A 20,781-nucleotide genomic window follows, 5' to 3' on the forward strand; every position below is an offset into this window, starting at 1 on the left:
CGGATGTCATCAGAGGAATGGCTCTTGCCAGAGGAATGGCCCTCGCCAGAGAAGCCACCATATAACAGAAGGGTGATCTACCCGTGCGCCAGAGCAGAGGAATCGTCCGCTTGCGAGTAAATTTACTATTATGCCCTCGATCACGCGGGAAGCATGTTCTTTGAGGCGAAATTACTATTTTGCCCTCAGCATGTAATCTATACATACTCATGCACACGCACTCTGTAATCTACGCTATCTTTACTTTCAATACTATTGCAATCTACTCTCGTGTTCTTAGCAATCCAATTACTCTCTCTTACTTTTCCAATCAAATACTAGGTATAATTCACGATTCAACAACAATTCACCGATTATTTCTATACTTGTTCATTTATAATTCACCAAATTCAATTTTAAAAGAAGGGGCGAGTAAGGATGTTCGTTGGCGTCATCATCTAAAAATTTTGATTTTTAAATTTTATATTTAACTATTGAAAACTTGGATGTATTTTACTTCGACTTGAGGCTAGTATTACGAGAGGTGTCGGAGTCCGTGGAGAGGGCCAAAGAGGCAAAAATGATGCAGTAGCCTATATATATTATGCCCTCTGTTCCCAAAAAGTTTGCCCCAATTTCTTGTTTAAAGTGTCTCCAAAAAATTTGTCTCAATTTCCTTACTTTTTATTTTTAGATATGGCCCCATCATCAACTTTACAACTTTACAATTATAGCATTTTAAACACTGTTTTTGTATATGATCCCACCATTAAATAACTTTTTATCAAATTTTATTAAAATCCGTGTCACTCCCCTTTGAGGCAAATTTTTGAGGGAAGGATGGAGTATTACTTTGTATGCAATCTCTAAATTGCACTCTACATATGGCCTAATATTTAGCAATATAAATAAGTATATGTAGCTTTTTCAAGGACCTAATCATATAAATTTGAAAACACTTATGCATAAGGAAGGTGGTCAATAATATAGATTAAACAAAACAAAAACAAAAATTGCTTCTCTCGATTCCAGAATGTCTTTTTCTCTATTTTATATGGACAACTAAAATTTGATAGGGCAGACGTAAATCCAGTCAAAATTTGTTAAAAGCTTTATTGTCAAAGATGATAAGAAATTATCTGTACATCCTGTAGTGGAAAAACAATCTCTCGCTTCACTAAAATCATGATCATATTCATGCATGAACCTATAAAAAGGAAATAATTAACTAAATGGTACAGAGAAGAATCTAGGAGTATTATATTTCCCCGATTGAAGCAAAATTAATTAAAATAAAAAATTCATGACCTAATAAAGAAAATACTCAAGTCGGGTTCGTTATTTCCGACACCTTCGGGGCTCAACATGTAGAGCGTCTCGGAATCCTTGGATCCCACCACCCTATCGAACTGCCACCGCATGAACGACATCTCTCCGTCGCCCTCTGCCTCCGTCCGCGGCGGCAGCACCCCCGCTCCCATCGACATCCCCTTCAGCAACTCCATCACGTAGAGATCCTCCTCCGTCGCCTCCCTTCTCAGGCCGTAACTGCAGCATCATCAATATGTAAATTTATTTCAACAATGAATGAATTAAATAATTAGATATAGAAGAGATACCCAACCCACCCGTTGTTGATCCCATTGGCGTACATGGTCCAGCGCGGCTCGTGGAGGAGATTGGTCTTCTTTTCCTTGTCCCGCTTCTCGCACTCGAGCGCGATCCGCAGCATGCCTTGGCTCAACTCCTTCTGCAGCGCCTGCGTTTGCATGCCCAGCTCCACCACCAGCATCGGCACCGTCTTCGGGTTCGCCTGCACCGCCAGGCTCACGTGCCCTTTGCGGCACCCGAAGAGCGTGCCCGTCACGCGCGCCCCGCCCCCCGATTTCCCGCCGCCGGGGATCTTCACCACGGGGGTTATGATGGGAAGCGATCGGAACGCGTTGCGCACCGCGCGTATCACTTTCGGCTTGTGTTTCTTCCTCGACGAGGATGCCTGGACAAGGGTCACCGGCGGCGGCGGAGGTGGTGGAGGAGGAATTGAGCCGGCCGAGGGTGTTAGAGGATCCCCCATCACCAATGGAGGGGAATGGCAATCATCACAAGATCCACCAATGCTTTGGGTCCAAGGAGCGAGGTGTAGAGAGAGAGAGATCAGATTCTGTTTGTTGGTTTAATGTAAACAAAATTAGTAATAGAATGTGCATGGGGAGGAGAGTATATATTGGTGGTCGAGTTTCAGCCAAAGATTTCATGCTTATGCTTATGCTTTGTTTTTTACTAACATTCATAATGAAATACAAAATTATTCACAACATTTTTTTGCACATCTCTTATTTTTCTTGGTATGTTCACAATTGAGGCATATTCTGGTGTGTCCATACTTACTAAATTTTAATTATAGTTAATAGACTGAAGAATATCAATCTCAGTGAAATTTAACAAATGCATTATACATGTACACATATAGTATCTTTTATCCGAACAAAAATAGTGCAAACCCTCAATTAACGCGCAACGCCAAAACATAGCACATGGTGACAAAACAAGATAAATAATTATTATCAGTACGTACTAATTTATGCCGTGCTTTCAATATTTATCTGATCCGATTCCTAACATACATCCAATCTTACTTTGATCCTAATTTTTCGAGTATCAATTCGTTTCTTGAAGCTGTGTGATCAAAAGGTCTTTATGGTCTAGAGGTTAAGAATGATTCTCCGATTTCATCTTGGATTTCACATTGTGTGCAGTTGGATAGTTCTCACGTGCACAGACACTAATTTGCACATAAGCATAAACTAATATGGGTATACAAACAAAAACTAATTTTCACACAAACACAAATTAATATATACGTACACAAGCATAAACTAGCTAGTTCTCACACAAACATAAACTAATATACAAACAAACACAAATTAATTTGCACACAAACATAAATTAATTATTTCTTGGATTTCAAAAAATTTACAAAACTAATTCGCACACAAATATAAACTAATATGCATTGTAATAAAAATTTACCAGCATGTCTGATCATAGAATAAAGCGGAAAAAAAAATGCAATAAACGATACATTGTTCGTGCAATAACATCTTTTTTAAGCTTATTACTTGTGTGAAACTTGTAATGTAGTGCTACACCTTTGATACGGATGAGATCCAGCGTACCACAAATTGTGTCCCACTCCATGTCCCACAAGCAAAACTACGTAAGTTTTGATTAGTTTTGATTATAACTAAAGATCATACATATATATCTGTATAAGAAATCTCAGCTCGGCTCATCGGCTTGGAGATCTTCTCCTTTCCTTGATAGATATGCTTCCTCCGTATCTCAAGGAAAGTTTTCGAATTTCTGCCGAAAATCATCTAGCCATGGAAATTAGATATTTTTTCTCCCAGTTCATACATTCTCTAGCTCAAATCCAAAATTCAAACTTGAATCTGGTTCTACTCTTTTCTCTCGCCATCCCAGTTCATAAGTTCTCTAGCCATGAATGGATCTTTCCTCGCTGATGCAGCACAACACAGTAGGTCGGTTGGTTCGAAAAACCTACTGAAATCGATCGGTTTTTACCGGTTCGGTTCAGGTCGATTTCTCCATATAAATCGGTTGGTTCGGTTTGTACATTTCCCCCCTCGGTTCGGTTTTGGTTTGTTAAAATGTGTGTCGGTCGGTTCGGTTATGAACCGATGCACACCCCTATGCGTGGCGCATGCGGTCCTGCCCAAGTTCTATGCCGGGGACGCCCACCCGGAGGCGTGGCGCGTGTTCTCCGCCTGCGGGTGGAGGTGCGTGCTCACCGCAAATCCGAGGGTGATGGTGGAGCCATTTCTCAGGGAGTATTTGGGGGGCGGATTTGGTGATCGGGACCGAGATGGAGGCCGGCCGGCGGCAGAGCTTGAGAAAGAGAGAAAGGCAAAGATAGGCGGCTGTATTTAAAAAAAAAAAAAAAAAAAAAAAAAAAAAAAAAAAAACACTAACGGTGTTAACATTCGTTAAGCGGCGGGGAAAATTTGCTTCGATTTTACCACGTTGAGGTAGTAAACAGCGCCCCCCCCCCCCTAACTTTAGGGTCCTGTACGCGATAGGGACGCCATCGATAGGGGAAAAATGGTACTTAACCCTATTATGTATATTACGTATAGAGTGATTTATTAATGTATTTTTTTTTTTTGTATATGGATCCTTTTGCTTTAGACGACTAAACTTAATTTTGTAATTGTATCAAAGTTTGCATAACATTTCATAATGCAATTTTTTCGGTTAACTTATCTTTTGCATAATATTTTATATGTTTTGGCATTATTTGTGACTTTATCTTTTTAACAATATATCAAAAGAAAATGCATTACTCTTTTATCATATGCTTCAATCTTCATATTCCATCGTCTCTTTCTTTTATCCATTAAGCCGATGAAAGATGATAAAATGGTTGGTGAAAAGTTATTTAGATGATTTTCTTTTTTTTTTCAAATTAAATACTTCATCCGTTCACAAAGAATGTGTGGTGGAATGGAGGACATAAGTTTTTAATAAAATAATTGAAAAATGTGATTTTAGTGTTAAAAGGTAGTATTGGGCCCAGCAAATTGTGAAAGTAAAAGTGGGTATTTTGTAAATATTGAGTGTGAATGAGGTTTACAGTATAAAGAGGATTTCTAAAAAAAAAAAACACGCAATCTTTGTAAATAGACGAAAACAGTAATAAACACACAGTCTTTATGAATGGAGGGAGTATTATTTTAATTTAATACTCCCTCCATCCCAGCTTTTTGTATTCACTTTTAGTAGTATTTACAACTAAAAGTGGATACAAAAAGCTGGGACGGAGGGAGTACTTATTATTTACATATGTCATAGTTATAAGAGCATACATTAATTTAAGTACACATACAATGTAAGCAAGACAAAAATAGCTAGTATTAATAATAATACATATATTTTGCATCCAACCAGGGTCGGCCCTCAAGGCGGGCCAAATGGCCTAGGGCTCCACAAATTTGAGGGCTCAAATTTTCTAATATATCCCACTAATTATAGATTTTTTTGTATATCTTAGATTTATTCATTTTGGGCCCAACATAATTTATTGTCAAATCTATATTATATTGAAAAGTTAAACTTCAATTTGAAATAAATTTTAAATTAATTTGATGGTAATTTTGTCATTATAATAATGAATGATGGTGATTTATATATTTAAAAGTTATGAATTTTTCAACTGTTTATTTCATCTAATTCTAACAAATTTTCCTAAATTCTAGATTTCATCTTTTTTATTATCATTTTTTTCTTTTATTTTTCCTAAAAATTATGCAGTTTGGTTAATAATAATGTAGAGGCCAGATCTACAATTGAGGATGACGTCGGAATGTCTTGATCCATTGGGCACTAGCAACCTATCAACACAAGAACACATAAAAGCCCTAGATTGAGCACCATGAAGGGATGTCGACCGTAGAGCCTCCGACGTTCAAGTTAGTAACAGAATAACGAAGCAGAATGATAAATAAGATGAAATAAGAGAGAAAGACATGTCAGAATGAACGGTTATTCCAAGATGTCAGCTGTGTTCGGATGGTGGAAATGGTGACAGCGGGTTATGATAATGGAAGGTTGGGAGATAGACCAGGTTGGCTATTTCCGACTTGTGAGAGCGATGAGCCAGGTAGCGGAAGTAGAGAGAATTCGAGAGATAGAAAGTTGGGCCAATCTATTTGGCTGATTGGACTTTTAAGATCATGCCAGATTGGTGGGCTAGCTTGACGAGCTCAGGGTGAGTGCGAATTATTCAGCCTGCCTATTAGACAAATTGGACTTGAAGTGAAATATCCAACCTATGTCCGGTCCAGGTTGGTCTTGAAATGAAATATCCAACCTGGGTCGGTCCAGGTTGTTCTTGAAGTAAATCCAATCTGACGTATCGAGCTAGACGAACAAGTTTTCTTAAGTGGTTGGGTCATCCTTGTTGTCAATTCAAGTTGGTCTGAAGCTTCGGACTAGATAGACCAAGTTGCTTGATTCATTGGGCCAACTTAGAATGCTAATTGGGCCCGGGCCAAGTCAACAAATTTTGTTCACTGCAAATAAAATATTCAATATGCATATCAAAGTAAAAATCGTGATAAAAGCTTTATCGGTTAGTAAATTCATATAATCATATTCTTATTTATCAAATATTGGGTTACAATATTAATCACTTATATATAAAATATATCGTGACTTATATTCCAACTCAACTATCTAATATTCAAATTAAACATTCAAATGCAACGATACAAATTAAAAAAAAAAATAGAAAGTTTCAAATGAAACCGATAGATTAGAATTCCAAAATTTCAGAAAACATATTGACATTTTTCAACGAAAACAATTTAACAATGTGACTGACTACTAAGAGAAGCTAACGATTTACCTGAATCGTATTAAAAGTTATGAAAACAGCACAGCTCTGCTAATCTCAACTTTCATCTTCACCGCTTCTCTCTCCTCCACCCCTCTCCGTTTCTCTCTCCTCTTTCTGCCTCCCCCTCTATTAAGTTGACTCTGCAGAATTACACAAAAAGATATTGATTTACAAGCAAGAGATGTCGGGTTTGGGCGACGAATTTATCGTAGAAAGCTTCAAAGTTCCATGGCTGATTTGGATCCAACTTATTGTAATGTTTCTTCTCATCATTCTACTCTTTTTTGGGTTCGGCGTCTTTACCTTAGAACCTTCCAGTTACCTCGCTGCTTCACCATCGACTGCCGCCACGCCACCGCCTCATCGCAGCAATCCCAGTTCATCCCATACGAGAGCTAAGGTGGTTAATCAAATTCTTACTCTTCTTAGACATCTATTTCTTGGTTGCCGATTATAATCTTTAATTTATTTACTGTTGAGAATCGGGTGAATTGAGAGTTACCGCAGAAATATTTTTATCTTTGAGTTGTTTTGATTTAGTTTGTGCAGCGATTGGACTGAAATGAATGGCTGATAAAATTGTGATTCTGCATGAATTAGAAAGGTGGTATTCCTTTTATTGAAATTCCAAAAGTAAATGAAACTTAAAATGTTATCAATTTTCCATTCTTGGAATTTCCTTGAAGTTGATCGACCTTGAGGCAAAATTGATGGCACTTACACTTGTTGCTTTTGATTGAGTGATTTCTTTTTGGCTTTTGTTTAGTACTGTAATTTTTTTCCTCGCATTTGGTCAGTTGTTAATATTAAGCTAAACTTAGATCTATCTATGTTAATCCCTTTTCTTTACCTTAGAAATGCGACTTCAGCATCCAGGGGAATCGAATCAATTTATCTACATTTAAGGGGCGTTTACTTTTGAGGATGCTGATTGGCATAGATAGATAAAAATAGTAAGGCTAATCCTTTGTTTACTAAGATAGTTTGGAACTTTGGGATATCCCAAGGCCCTTGATAATTTATATAATTTGAGATAGTTTTGCTTGACTCATATCCCATTGAAAGGGTGAGATTGAAGAAATCCTTATTTTGAGGATAAAAATACTATATCATGTGTCTTATCAATCATGCAAAGTAAATGCTCCCATAGGGATTTGTAAAGGTCTGGTATCAGAGTGATAAAAAAAATGATGTACCTACTACTACGTTTACAAATTTTCCGGTCAGGGTTTGGGGGGTGGGGTGGTCTGTGTGTTCCAAGTCTAACAAATGTGTCAAATACGAAAGCTAGAGCAAAAAAGTCATGAGTTTATGTCTTTGTGTGTTCTAATACTTACCATGAGGCGCTCTTGTACTCATTTTAGGAATTGGTCATAATGACAGAATTTAAATTTGTGTTTTGTTGCTGATGTGAGCATGCCAGTATTTCTTGTTCTGCAGTTGGTGAAGCCGATATATCTATTTAAGTGAAAAGCCTCATTGATGCTTATTTATGAGAATAAGATGTTTGCCACTATACTGAGATAGTTGGATGTACGTAAAGTGGTAGTCTATGGCTGTAGATCATCTTTTGTGAATGACCATCATTTAGAAGTTGTCATGTGGTGGTCTTTCTTCTTGACCTGGTCTGTTTGGGTTTTATTATCCAGAGTTATTGCCTTGGTGACAAGTTCTAATTAAAGTTTAAACTAATTTAAACCTATATTAGAGTTCACTTAAAATCTGAATATAGATATTGTTGTTCAAAATCTGCAGAATAGGAATATTAGTGATTTCGAGACATTCCCTTTCATGTCTTCATTTGTATGGGTTGAAAATAAGAACACTCTGTCTTGCTCTTAAATTGTTTTTAAAGCCAATATTGTTTGCCCAAGTTCAATCCCAAAACCATAGATAATAGAAAAACCACTAAGAAGGGTTGCAGGTGCCATTTTAAGTTTGTATTTGATTCTGGCCACAAGTTATCAGTTTTGTTATCTGCATACATTGTGTTGCTATATTCATAACCAGATATATAGTAATGGACCTTAGGATATTGTTTCCTGGTCATGATATATGTTTTGTCCATGACAGGCAGAAGTCCAGGGGACTAGGAGGGATAGAGCAAGCAGTGCAGAATTTACCAGAGAAGTCCAGAACGGGGAGGAGTCTTCTTCAAAGGATTCTTCATTTTCCAGAATTCACAACCACCCTTGCAACTATTTTGACATAGCTAAACGAGCAGTTCTCAAGTGTTTAGGCTTGGATTCTAGCTCCGAGCCCTCCAGGAGCGATCAACATGAAAAGCAAGAGTAATGTATGTTTTATACTATCTCTGTTTTACTTTTCAAAAACAAAGATGCATGCACACTAGCCTGTTATATCCATAGGAAGAAAATATAATCCTGGATTCATCAATTAGCATGATTGATAAAATAATCCAACTTAATCAAGTGTTTGGTTTGCGTGATTGGGCCCGTGATGGATAACTCGGCATGCATCTAATCATCCAATTGAGTGAAAGTTGGGTGGATTATTTAATCACCCTTCAATCTTATCTAATACATTGAATACGTGAAAAATCAGTATCCTTTGCCCTTTGTTTGAATATTAAGGGTTGGTTTTGTTATTTTTCAGGCATTCATTTTTAGTGATCATCCATAATGATGATAAGATAAACACACAGTTCAGTAGACCTTCCCCATGAACTTGACTGTTTGAGGGTGATTAGACAAAGACTGTGATTAGACGATGTATATAGACACCAAGCTACGCAGCCTGATTGCATTCAACTGTAACTCGATACGGTAATGCTAATGGGCTCCAATTCTTTCACATAATTGAGCAGCTAAAGTCTTTGATTTTGTTTTCTTGTGCTTTTTGGTGTTCCTTTTGTAGCTATAGATAACTACTCCTTTCTTTTATATCTTCAGCTTTCTTGAATCCCTGCCTCTTCTAAATATGGTGGGGTGGCTGTGTAGGGATGCACGTAGCAGTTACATCACATGCTTGATGCTATATGTAAAGAACCATTTGAACATATTTTGATGTTAGCCTAACAGCTATAAAATGTCATTTCTATGTGATTTTTTCTTTCTGGCCAATACTCTCAATTTTCTTTAAGGTTGTTGAAGCTCTATTTGCCATTTTATTTGGTTTTCTTGACACCTAATTGATACTATAAAATTCCTTGCGTCAAATCATCTATTTTGACTCTTAACATTATAAATTGGCTATCTTTGGTTTTTCTATTTTGGCTTAATAAATTGACAAAAATCTCAGCCACTGACAAAAGATTGGTGTTTTCTAAGCTATTGGGCCTTTTATGTATGGGAAAATCTAGATTTAGGTCAATTATATTTCCATAGGAAAAGGTTATAGAAAATCTCAATTCCTGTTATAGCTCAATTAACAGTTTTGAGCTCGAATGGTGATGGAAAAAAAAAATAAAAAATAAAAAATTCCTGAAAACTACTCCTTCTGTTCTTCAATACTTTACCCATTTGAGAAAGATATGAATTTTTAAATAATATGGTACGAAATGACGTCGTTTTTGTCATTGCATTTTAAAAAAACTAAATATAAATTACATTGTGGCATCCGGCGAGCCACATCACGTTTTTGGTGATATATTTGATAAAAATCTGATAGTTTGAGGGTTTATAGAACATTTTGAAAGTTTCAGGGTATTTTTGATAAAGTGAGTATACTTCAGGGGTTTTTATGATATTTACCCTATTTTTATTATAGTGTTAAAGTAAGTAGAATAAAGGTTCTATTTTTAGGGGTTTGTGTAAATTAATATTATTAAAAAAGTATAAATAGAAAGAAGTAAAATTTTGAGAGACAGGCTAAAATGGCAAAAAGGTAAAAAGAAAAAATGGATAACGGATGGAGTATTACTGTCCGAAGGTCATTTTGAGCAAAATTTAATCAAAGTCCATCCGTTCAACCTGATTCAAAGAAATCTTATAATAGAAGATCACAAAGTCCATTTTTAGAAATCTATATCTATATAATATATAATAGTTATTGCACTATTCCATTTTTAGAAATTAATTTAAGTAAATATTATGATAAATACTCAGTCTTAATTATATTAATTATAGTATGAGTCCATTTGTTTATCTTTAGTTGTACTTTTAATGATATTGCTAATATTTCAATAAGTTAATCTAATTAATTGACATAATTTATTTTTCTATGTTTAGTTATACTTTTAATGGTATGATTAATATTTCCATAAGTTAATCTATTTAATTCACATAATTTATTCAATTGATGTGATTTGGGTTGTTAGCATAATTTTCTTAATTCATTAATGACTATTAAATCGTATTATATACATTATCTATAATGTAATAATGTAATTAATATATATATATATATACACACTATATAAAGTTTCTAGATGTGTTCATATGATCTCAAATATAACATTTTTGATGTTTTATTGGTGTTTTTTATTGGTTGTGTCTGTTTGTTAATGTTCTTTTAAAATTATTTGTCAGTCTGAATCTAAATGATTTTTGTGTGTTTTTTAACCTTTGAATTGTGAGATTATTGGATTAAACAACTATACACATATTATTATTAGTGTTAATGGGCAAAAATGTCTCATCCCTTATGTATTTTTTGAAAAATGCACTCTCTTATCATAGAAAGCATTTTATGCCCTAAATATGTGAAGTGCCTAATTTACCCTTTGATGTTGATGGGTTTGCTTGGTTTTTTGTGAAAGTCTTACACATTTGACCGATTTGACAGCCATCGGTCATAAAAGTCAACGATTTGACAGCTATCAGTCAAGAGTACATATGATCGGTGGGTGGCTAGATCATGTGTCCAGCCGGCCGGACACATGTTTTCACCGGCCGGACACATGATTTTAACGGCCGGACACATGATTTTATCGGTCAGACATGTGTCCGATCGATAAAATCATGTGTCCGGCCGGTGAAAACATGTGTCCGGCCGGGCGGACACATGATTTCACCGGCCGATCATATGTACTCTTGACTGATAGCTGTCAAATCGTTGACTTTTATGATTGATAATTGTCAAATCGGTCAAATGTGTAAGACTTTCACAAAAAACCAAGCAAACCTATCAAATCAAAGGGTACTTAAAGAATAGAGCATAGAATGCTTTGTATAATAAGAGAGGGCATTTTTACAAAAAAAGATAAGGAAGTGGGCATTTTAAATTTTTACTCTTATTATTATATATATATTTTTTAAGCGGAAGACGAGCGTTTATTCATGCATAATTAGAAGTGTTAACAGATACAAGCCAATCCGGAAAAGCAGTAGTCCAACACTTCGGTTGGTCTAAAGTACAACTAAATTGAGCAAGACAATGTCAATGTGCATCTCTATTAGCCAATCTATAAGCATCAAACACACCCATGAGGAAACAATCTCGAACACTCTCGATGATTTCCTTCACGTCATCCAAAAGCAAGACTTCGGCCTCCTCTCTGTTCGCCATAACCCGAATTGCGAGCATGAAATCAGTATAAATCGCCGCTGGCCATAACTGATGCTCAATGCATACCACAATACCATGCATCACCGCCATTACCTCGGTGAGCATGGCGTTTGAAAAGGGCGGTAGAGGCCTCGCAACAGCTGCTCTCGTGCGACTTCTGTCGTCACGGATTATAACCCCCACTCCAAATATATTAGCCGTCAAGTCAAAGAGGACATCAACATTCACCTTGTAGCGCCCTCTTCTCGTATAATGTTGAAATGATTATATATAGTGCAATAAACAAACGTATGACTCAGCAAAAAGTAATGAATGAAATATTATTTATAGACAGCTATACCAAAGTTGAATCGTATCATTCAATTTCACTAGAATTTTTGCTAATTATAGCTTTGTTTATGAATTAGTTTTTTATTCCTCAACTAGTATATGCTCAATCGTGCAATGCACGAAGGACATCGAAATTAAACGACAAATTTTATAAATAAATAAATATAAGCAACACACACACACACACATATATATAATATAAATTATATGTTAAATAAATATTATAAATATTAAATATAATAAAAATATATTGTATCTAAATATCTCGATCAGATTAAATCCACCGATCGAGATATTGAGGCAAAAAATTCAACTAATGAAATTGATCGAAACTTTTGGTGGAACCCAAACCTAACCATGCACCATCAAAATTAACAAAAATAAGTCCAATACAAACCCACGATTTCACGTGCATGAAAGATACACACATGACATGTGGCTCATTTTTATGTCTTTTCAAGCACCAAAATACATCCACTTCAATAATTTAATAATTTATATGGTTCGCATATCAATTTTTAGGGTTACAAAACCTGCGCAATTCTCATCGGAAACGACCATTGATTTATTCGATTTTCTATCAACGTACGAATGCTTCATTCTTGACGGTACGTGACGAACCAAGGATGATTGTTGATAAATTTCATATGGTTTGATTGGAAGATCAACCATGATTTCTGACGGAGAATGCGTTTGATGAATCTTTGGATGAGGAAATCAGGTGAACTTATTATTTACCGACATTGCTTCTGCCTCTCCGCTTTTTCTTAAGCATCACTTCTTCTTCTTCTCATCAAAGAAATATATAGACATAAATTGATTGTTAAGGAGATGAGTATAATTGATAAGGAAATAATGTCAATTAGATTTGTATTTATAAAAGACGATTAAAGGTTACATTTGGAGATTTAACCATCTTTTTCTTCATCTGCAAATGCAACTCATCTTCTTTTTCGGATGTTTTTGCCTTTTTGGTATGGCAAAATTCTTCTTTTTCGAAAGTTCTTGGATTTTTGGATTGGTGAAATTACTGCATCAGATCAGAATTGATTTCTAGAAAAAAAAATCATTTTTTTTATTATCAATAAACAAATCAAGTCCAAATTTGATTGAAAGCAATAAGAATTAAAACTGAATAGAAGAAATTATTGACATGCATATTACAATAATTGAGTGAGAAACAATAATATGAAAGAAATAGTCTAAATCGAAACTTAAAAAGAAAAATAGATGAAACTTCATTTAACATTTCAACAATAACCTTACTTACCATGAATGCGCTTGTCTTATGCTATTTATAAAGCAAAAAAAAAAAGGGTCATTACTTTTTAAAATAACTGATGATCACATAATTATTTATTACGATCATTTAAAAGAAACTATAAAAAATGGCGCAAATAATAATAATAATAATAATAATAATAATAATAATAATAATAATAATAATAATAATAAACTGCTTAAGAATTGAGTGTTCATATAATAAATAGATAAATAAATAAATAAATAAAGTAATGGGCTTAGTGGGCAATAATAATAGTTGGTGCAACTTTTTTATACAAACTATAAATGTTTACGGGTGATAGACTGATAGTGGGTTAATGTTGCGGGTTAGTGGGATTTAGTTAATTACATGTAAGTTAAAATATGGCGTTAAATGTGAGTGTAAACTTACGTTAAATAATTAGTAAGATCTGTTAAAAATTTAATGCCGTTAAACTGCTTCTTTATATAATATATAGATTTAAATGTAATGTGCGTGTGTGTGTTTGTATTTACATGGAGTAAATATATGAACACTCACTATTGTAACAAATGGATCTAAAATATTCTTTTGTGCAAACTTTTTTTTGGCAATATTTCATTTTGTGCGAAAGTTGGTTAATTTTACTTTCCTATTTTGATTGGATTCAGCTAGCTTTAGTTAGAAAAATAGTTCAACTCTTGAACTTTATTAATTTTTTTTTTGGGTGGGGGGTGGGGGTACGATTGGATAAAAAATATTAAAGGATCACGTGACTGTAAATTCGAACCTAAAATCTTTAGTTCCAGACATTAAAGACGGATCGAGCTTGGAGCGCCCCCCTCCCAAAAAAAATAATAATAATATATAGTAATACTATTATTACTACGTCTCAAACTGGCGTTGCCTACCACCTCGGCCGTGCCTAGCCTCCATCTCCAACACTACGTCGTTTTCAAAATCTCTAAAGACTACCGCAAACTCGTCCACGACTTCACCAAAATCGACCTATTCGACAAAACAGCCCCTCATCCATGCCCTCTGCGGCAGCGCCATGGGCTTCCTCTGGATCTAGAGCGGACGACTCAGCCTCAGCCACGACTCTAGCCACTACTAAATCATGCTCATCCCTTACGATAATCGATTCATTCAAATCATCTCCGGCACTGCCTCGCCGGAATCAGCATCACGTGGTGGAAGATAATGAAATTGGGCCGCAGCTGCAAAATTGAGATCGATTTTTGGATAAAGGTTTTGGAGAGAGAGAAAGAGAGTACGGTGTTGTTTAACAATTTCATTTAGGTTATTTCATTTTTTTAATATAATACAACCTACATTCCATATAGATTAATGTATCCACGTATACAAGTCATGTAGGAATTTTAAAAAATGTGTTTTTTGATCAAGAAAACAGATTTGATTAAAAATCAAAATTTAAATATAATTCGTGTATTTATAGGTAATTAACTCTTTTTTTAAAGAAAATTTTGAGCCCGATTAATACAATAAATTAGCCCAAAATCTAAACTTTTAGAATTAAAATTGATAATTTCAAACCTAAATTTTTTGTGAGCCGATTAGTCCATACTCGAATAATGAAACAATCTGATAAAACTAATTCGAAATTATATGAATTGACATCCTTAGACATCATTAATCATGTTAACTGGCCGGCACGTAGGCACGTGCTGCACGATCTAACTACGACGATGGTGGATGCTAGATCACCTAGCTGCGATTAATTTAACGAAAACTATAATATTAGTCATGAGTGACGTTTAAGTTCTCATAGTTTTTTTTAATTAATTATGACCATGTATGATACAAAAAATAGTCAACTTTGAAGAGGCAGCTAGAAAAATTAACCAACATATATACGCAATAAAAATACAAAATCACCTATCTTTCGCCTCAAATCTGATGTCACTAATAACGAAATGGAATGAAGGAAAAAAATAAACTGAAATAATTACTTCAAGAATGAAAAAGGAAATAAAATAAAATGCTAATTTCTAGGGTAACTAAAAAATTTATTTATAATTTGTTTATTAAAAAAATCTTTCTTGAGCTGCAATACTTCTAATTATAAGGATTTTATGTGCAATTTAATTCCAGACTTTTGGAAATATTTATAATTTAGTCTTAATATTTGAAACTTAGCAAGTAATTAAGATTCAACCTTGAGAATTCTCTACCATTTTTTGGCACGAGAATATTGAAACTAAGATTTAAATATTCTTTTAACATTGAAATTCAAAAGTTATTGAAGGTTTTTAAAACACATTGTCTAGATTATCTTCTGGCAGCAACGATCACCTATCCACCGTGGGCAAGCATAATGTACCCACCACTGATGTGACAATCGTAATTAGAGTAAGATAATTTTAATTAGAATAAAATATGTTAATTCTCTTTCCAAATTAAAATTGTCACATCAATAGTGGACACATTATGCTTGCTCACAGTGGATAGATGATCGGTTCTGTATCTTCTGGTAGTGTCAATTTCATTATTAAATGTTCAACGATAGAATAATTTGATCAGAAGTTGGCACAATGAAATTAATGCTTTACAACTCTACAAGCTGTAATTTCGAACTTTAGACAATAATTTATTTATTTTTTTATCAGAGAAAAGAGATTTCATTAAGAAAAAATCAGGTCGAACCACAAGGTACCAGAGGTACCAAGTGTACAAAACCGAACAAGAAAAGACAATGGATTGGGCGAAAGAAAAAAACCCCAACCAGATGAACAACACTAAAGAAACCCAGAAAAAAACGGACTGCCCAATCTCCTAACCACAGCTGAATCAAAAAGCAAAAGAACAAAAGAGGGTCTTGAGCAGGATCGTCATCTGAAACCCAAGCTTTATTAGTCAATACCTCTAGCAGCAGAAAACCAACATCGAAACTCTTGCTCCTGCGTTGTTTGATTCGAATCCGATCGCCAAGCCCACAATCTCGCCTTAATCTCTGCCATCATTCTTTCTTTGTTCCAACTTCCTTGATTGAAGATACAATTGTTTCGAGTCTTCCAAATGCTCCAAATCACACACATCCAAACAGCAAGGAAGAAGTCCACATCCTTATTACTCCCCAAATTCACGAAATCATTGAAATGTGCTTTGGTTTTAAAATGTAAGACTGCTTGCTTACCAGTCCAGCGCAAGATTTCTTTCCAGATTTCATCAGTTTTTTGGCAAATTAAGGAAGAAGAGATGCTCAATGGTTTCTTCTTTCAACTGGCAAAGGGCGCATAAATCAGCCGCCGAGTGTGTCGCCGCTTGTCTCCTCCAAAGGTTGTCCACCATTGCGATTCTTCCTTTAAGGACCTTCCAAACTGTGGCGATGACCTTGGCTGGAACTTGGGCTTTCCAGATCATGGCCATCTCCTTTTGAACTCCCCACAAATTCGACATTCTCCTGTTTTTAAAGAATGTCTCATAGGCTGTCTTGACAGAAAAAACTCCGCAACCGGCTGCCTTCCATCTCCAAGCATCCATTGTACCTGCATTCAGCCGAATCTTGCTAACACAAGACCTTAAAGCTCGAAGCTGCTCCAGTTCTCTCTCCCTCAAGATCCTATCCCACTCGAATTTCCACTCCCAAGTTCCTTCAATCCATTCCCCCCATACAACCAACCACACCCTCTTTGTTGGAGCTGAGACGATAAAGTCTCGGAAACAAATCAGCCAAAGAATTCTCCCCCGCCCATCTGCGTGTCCAAACAGTGGGCTACAAAAAATCTTCTATCAATTTTGATTTTGAAAGGAATTAATGTCTAAATTTCAATTTCATTTTTTTTTTCTTTAATTTTTCTTTTCAAGGTATAGGATGGAGGATGCATATAAGGTCTAAGACTACCCTAAGAATTGTCTTGATGTGATTAATCACTTTCACTTGGATGTTTCTTCATTAGATCCTATATTTAAACATAAATACTCGTAAGAAAATGGGTAAGTCCAATGACAACATTTCCATACTTATATATTGTTAGTATATCAAATCTAAACAATGATCGGGATCGGAATTTTCTCAGCAGCTCTACTTAGTTTTTTTTTTTTTTTTTTTTTATTAAGCGTAGCATATAGAACTATATATCTTTAATAACTGTAGAATAATTATAAGTTAATTAATATATTATCGATTCAGTTAGATCACGCCTGTTTTGGATAAAGATTTTCTCTACATCACCGTTTTTAGAAAGTAAATCAAGACCCACTACGAAAATTATCAATCATATATATACAAAACAAATATTCAATCAGCAATGTTAGTCTAAATTTAACGAGGAATGCCTTATTTTAGTAAATATATAGTATATGAGTAGTTAGTAGATAGGGAAATGAAGTAAAATTGTGCCATTTGGCAGACATCTGTGCAAGGTTTTGAGCTACAAGGTAGACTTTTAATCACATACGTACAGTGGATTTTCATATAGTTGAACTACAATTGCTTCTATTTTATAATTCATTATAGTAGTCAGATACAACATTCAATTAATCCGTTTTAACGTTTGTATTTAGAATATACATTATTTATGCGTTCGGCTGAAAAATATATAAATAAGGTTCCCTCCTCCCCCAACTAAGAAAATTAAGGAAGTCTATAATCTATAATATATTAAAAATATAATTTTCAATTTGAAATCAATTTCAGAATTGTGGTAAATTATCATAAAATTGAAAGTTTATTTGTAAATTACTTTTTTTTTCTTTTTTTTTTCCTTTTTCTTTATCTTCTTATCTTTTGTTTTATTTCTTTCTAAAATTATAAAATTCAACTAATCATAAAACATTTAATATGCATATCAAAATTAAAGATCGCGATAAGATCTTTAATTTATTATATTTTATATAAATATTTGATTTAAAATGTAAAAGTTACATTTATTTAAAGATTAAAATTTTAAAAACATCTCTCCACTCTCTGATTTTTTTTTTTGAATAAATCTATTTTTTAATTCTTTTTTTATTTTTATTTTCATTTTTATAACTTTTTTGTCTTTTCATAAAATCAATTTTTATAATTGTAATTTTTTTTCAATATTCATCACAAATATAGTAAAAATTAAATTTTTTATTATATTTATAAATAATATAATTGAGTTGATATCAGTTTTATATAAATATAAAATTATAAAAATGTTTCTCATGCATTTCACGGGGTGTAAATGCTAGTGATCATGAATTTATTAGCAAAGTCATGAATCCATTATAAATCTTCATGATTTAAGAGATGCAAAATGATTTTATTTTATTCGATAAATACTTGGACTTATTTTATTCAAATTTTGTAGGTGACGATTTAATTTTTTTTACTTCATCATTTTTTACATCGAATTCATTAAAATATATGGACAATATAATATTAAGATGATTATATAGTTTTCATAAATACTCCATCTGCCACAGCTATCTTGAGACACTTTCCTTTTTGAGTGTCCCACCTAGCTAGCTATCTTCAGACATTTCCTTATTTGGCAAAAGTTTTACAATTTATTCACATTTTTATTTTTTTCACCAACACACAAAATATTACTTTCTTAATTCTCGTGTCCAAAAAAAAGTCTCAAGATAGCCGGGACGGAGGAGTATGATAAAAGTTTATTTCAAAAAGCTCTAGATTATCAAAATTCAGTTGATCTAGTATTAGCATGCGAATATTCATGTATGAACTTTTATTCAAGAAATTCTCAAGGGAAAAAAAAAAGGAATTTAAGAAACTTTACATCTTTTTTAATTACTTTAATTTTGAGTTCAAATTTTACGATGAGCCATTAATATGTACGTACAATGTCAATTATAATGAATATGTATCAACCATTTTTCAAAAAAAAATTATATATATATATATATATATATATATATATATAATCTAACAACCCTTTAAAATGCAGAATTCAAACAAAGAGTCGAGCCTCATCAAAACTTCATCTGGGAAAACTGTATGATGAATAGATCTACCACTGATGCATAGTAATGTGTGTGTTGGTCAAATATAACATAGATATATTTATCGAGACAAGATTAGATAAAATCCTCCACTCACGTAAAATTTCTTGTTTATTTTGATGGATTGAAATTCTAATTATGATATCTCAAAATTTTTGATTATTTTTATTATTTAATCTAATTTTGCTTCATTCTTATCCTATTAAAATAATGAGATTGGAGAAATCTTAACTTTAAGGATAAAAATACTCAATAATGCATCTTATCAATCACGTAAAATAAACGCGTCTTATATGTATGATCAATATCTAAATATCAAATACATATATCAAACAATAAAATGTAACATAAAGACGAAGTTATATAATACTTCATTCATCCATGAAAGATTTTTTTTTTTTTTTTGTTTGAGACGTCCACAAAAAAAAATTGTACCTATTTGGATTATCACCCATCACTTATAAATACTTGAGTTATCTTTATTTTTCACTTTTACACCACTTTTAATATTAGTACAATACATTTAATTTTTACCACTCCTAATAGTAATTTATTGTGTCCCATTTGGAGATACAAAAATTCAAGTTGCAGCAAACATTTCCCATTTGTGTCACCATCAAAAACCGCCTTTCCACTAATAATATTAATTTATTGTGTCCCCTCCGATCCCCGATAGCTTAAAAAGCCCAAGAAATTGCGATTCCATTTAGTATTTGCGATGAAAGATCAAGAAAGGGTGGTACCGATCGCGAACGTGAGCCGGATCATGAAGAAATCCCTCCCTCCCAACGCCAAGATCTCAAAGGAAGCGAAAGAAACAGTGCTGGAATGCGTGTCGGAGTTCATAAGCTTCGTGACGGGGGAGGCCTCTGATAAATGCCAGAGGGAGAAGAGGAAGACCATCAATGGCGATGATCTGCTGTGGGCCATGACAACTCTTGGATTCCAGAACTATGTTGAGCCCCTTAAGGATTATCTCACCACTTACAGAGACACTTCTTCTCCTATTGATGATCAGACCAAGATTGCTACTGCAAACCCTAGTTTTTTGCAGGGTTTTAGCAGTGATGGTGGAGGAGTCGTTATCGAATTCGCCACTTCATCATGGTGTTGAGTGGTAAGAAATTAACACTATATTAATTCAGATGAACAAAAAGAAATTACCTCTTCACTGTGTTTTAATTGATGTTCAGTTCAGTGATTTGATTTAAGTACCAAGTAAACAATTCAATATGTACGTATTCCATCTCATGTCCCATAATTATTTACTTATAAATATCGTTGCTTCTTTTTTATCTGAAATGTTACTCATATCATTATATAATACGACTCCATATTACATATAATATTATTGAATCAGAATACCTAATATGATCAAGATAATAAT

General features: G+C 34.0%; 3 protein-coding genes across 6 annotated transcripts; 2 read left to right on the top strand and 1 right to left on the bottom strand.

The window, feature by feature from the left end:
- Positions 1-1,063: 1,063 nt before the first annotated feature.
- LOC131021726 (protein MIZU-KUSSEI 1-like) lies at positions 1,064-2,053 on the bottom strand. Its single transcript, XM_057951004.1, has 2 exons — positions 1,608-2,053; positions 1,064-1,527 (listed from the first exon to the last, which is right to left on the bottom strand). The coding sequence occupies exons 1-2, from the start codon at positions 2,051-2,053 to the stop codon at positions 1,281-1,283; spliced, it is 693 nt and encodes a 230-aa protein (XP_057806987.1). The 3' UTR covers positions 1,064-1,280.
- Positions 2,054-6,340: 4,287 nt separating this feature from the next.
- On the top strand, positions 6,341-9,465 carry LOC131021727 (uncharacterized). 4 transcript variants are annotated; one of them, XR_009101049.1, is made up of 4 exons: positions 6,394-6,797; positions 8,471-8,693; positions 9,014-9,183; positions 9,310-9,465. XR_009101049.1 is itself a non-coding variant. In XM_057951005.1 (2 exons), exons 1-2 carry the CDS (start codon positions 6,579-6,581, stop codon positions 8,690-8,692), a joined length of 441 nt encoding a protein of 146 aa, XP_057806988.1. In that variant the 5' UTR covers positions 6,402-6,578; the 3' UTR covers positions 8,693-8,829. The 4 variants fall into 4 exon arrangements, 1 of the variants encoding a protein (XP_057806988.1); XR_009101051.1 differs by having other exon boundaries at positions 6,341-6,797; positions 9,014-9,465; XR_009101050.1 differs by having other exon boundaries at positions 6,398-7,001; positions 9,014-9,465.
- Positions 9,466-19,964: 10,499 nt separating this feature from the next.
- On the top strand, positions 19,965-20,687 carry LOC131021728 (nuclear transcription factor Y subunit B-3-like). The gene has a single exon (XM_057951006.1). It carries the CDS (start codon positions 20,113-20,115, stop codon positions 20,506-20,508), a length of 396 nt encoding a protein of 131 aa, XP_057806989.1. The 5' UTR covers positions 19,965-20,112; the 3' UTR covers positions 20,509-20,687.
- The last annotated feature ends 94 nt before the right edge of the window (positions 20,688-20,781 follow it).

Source organism: Salvia miltiorrhiza, chromosome 4 (genome assembly GCF_028751815.1).
Source record: "Salvia miltiorrhiza cultivar Shanhuang (shh) chromosome 4, IMPLAD_Smil_shh, whole genome shotgun sequence".
NCBI lineage: Eukaryota > Viridiplantae > Streptophyta > Magnoliopsida > Lamiales > Lamiaceae > Salvia > Salvia miltiorrhiza.

What these genes read in the sequence shown, in the direction of transcription:
- LOC131021728 (XM_057951006.1), top strand. Translation starts at nt 20,113, where the DNA reads ATGAAAGATCAAGAAAGGGTGGTACCGATCGCGAACGTGAGCCGGATC.
- LOC131021727 (XM_057951005.1), top strand. Translation starts at nt 6,579, where the DNA reads ATGTCGGGTTTGGGCGACGAATTTATCGTAGAAAGCTTCAAAGTTCCA. An exon ending in CATCCCATACGAGAGCTAAG is followed by an intron (nt 6,798 to 8,470) that starts GTGGTTAATCAA and finishes TGTCCATGACAG; the next exon opens with GCAGAAGTCCAGGGGACTAG.
- LOC131021726 (XM_057951004.1), bottom strand. Translation starts at nt 2,053, where the DNA reads ATGGGGGATCCTCTAACACCCTCGGCCGGCTCAATTCCTCCTCCACCA. An exon ending in GCCAATGGGATCAACAACGG is followed by an intron (nt 1,528 to 1,607) that starts GTGGGTTGGGTA and finishes ATGATGCTGCAG; the next exon opens with TTACGGCCTGAGAAGGGAGG.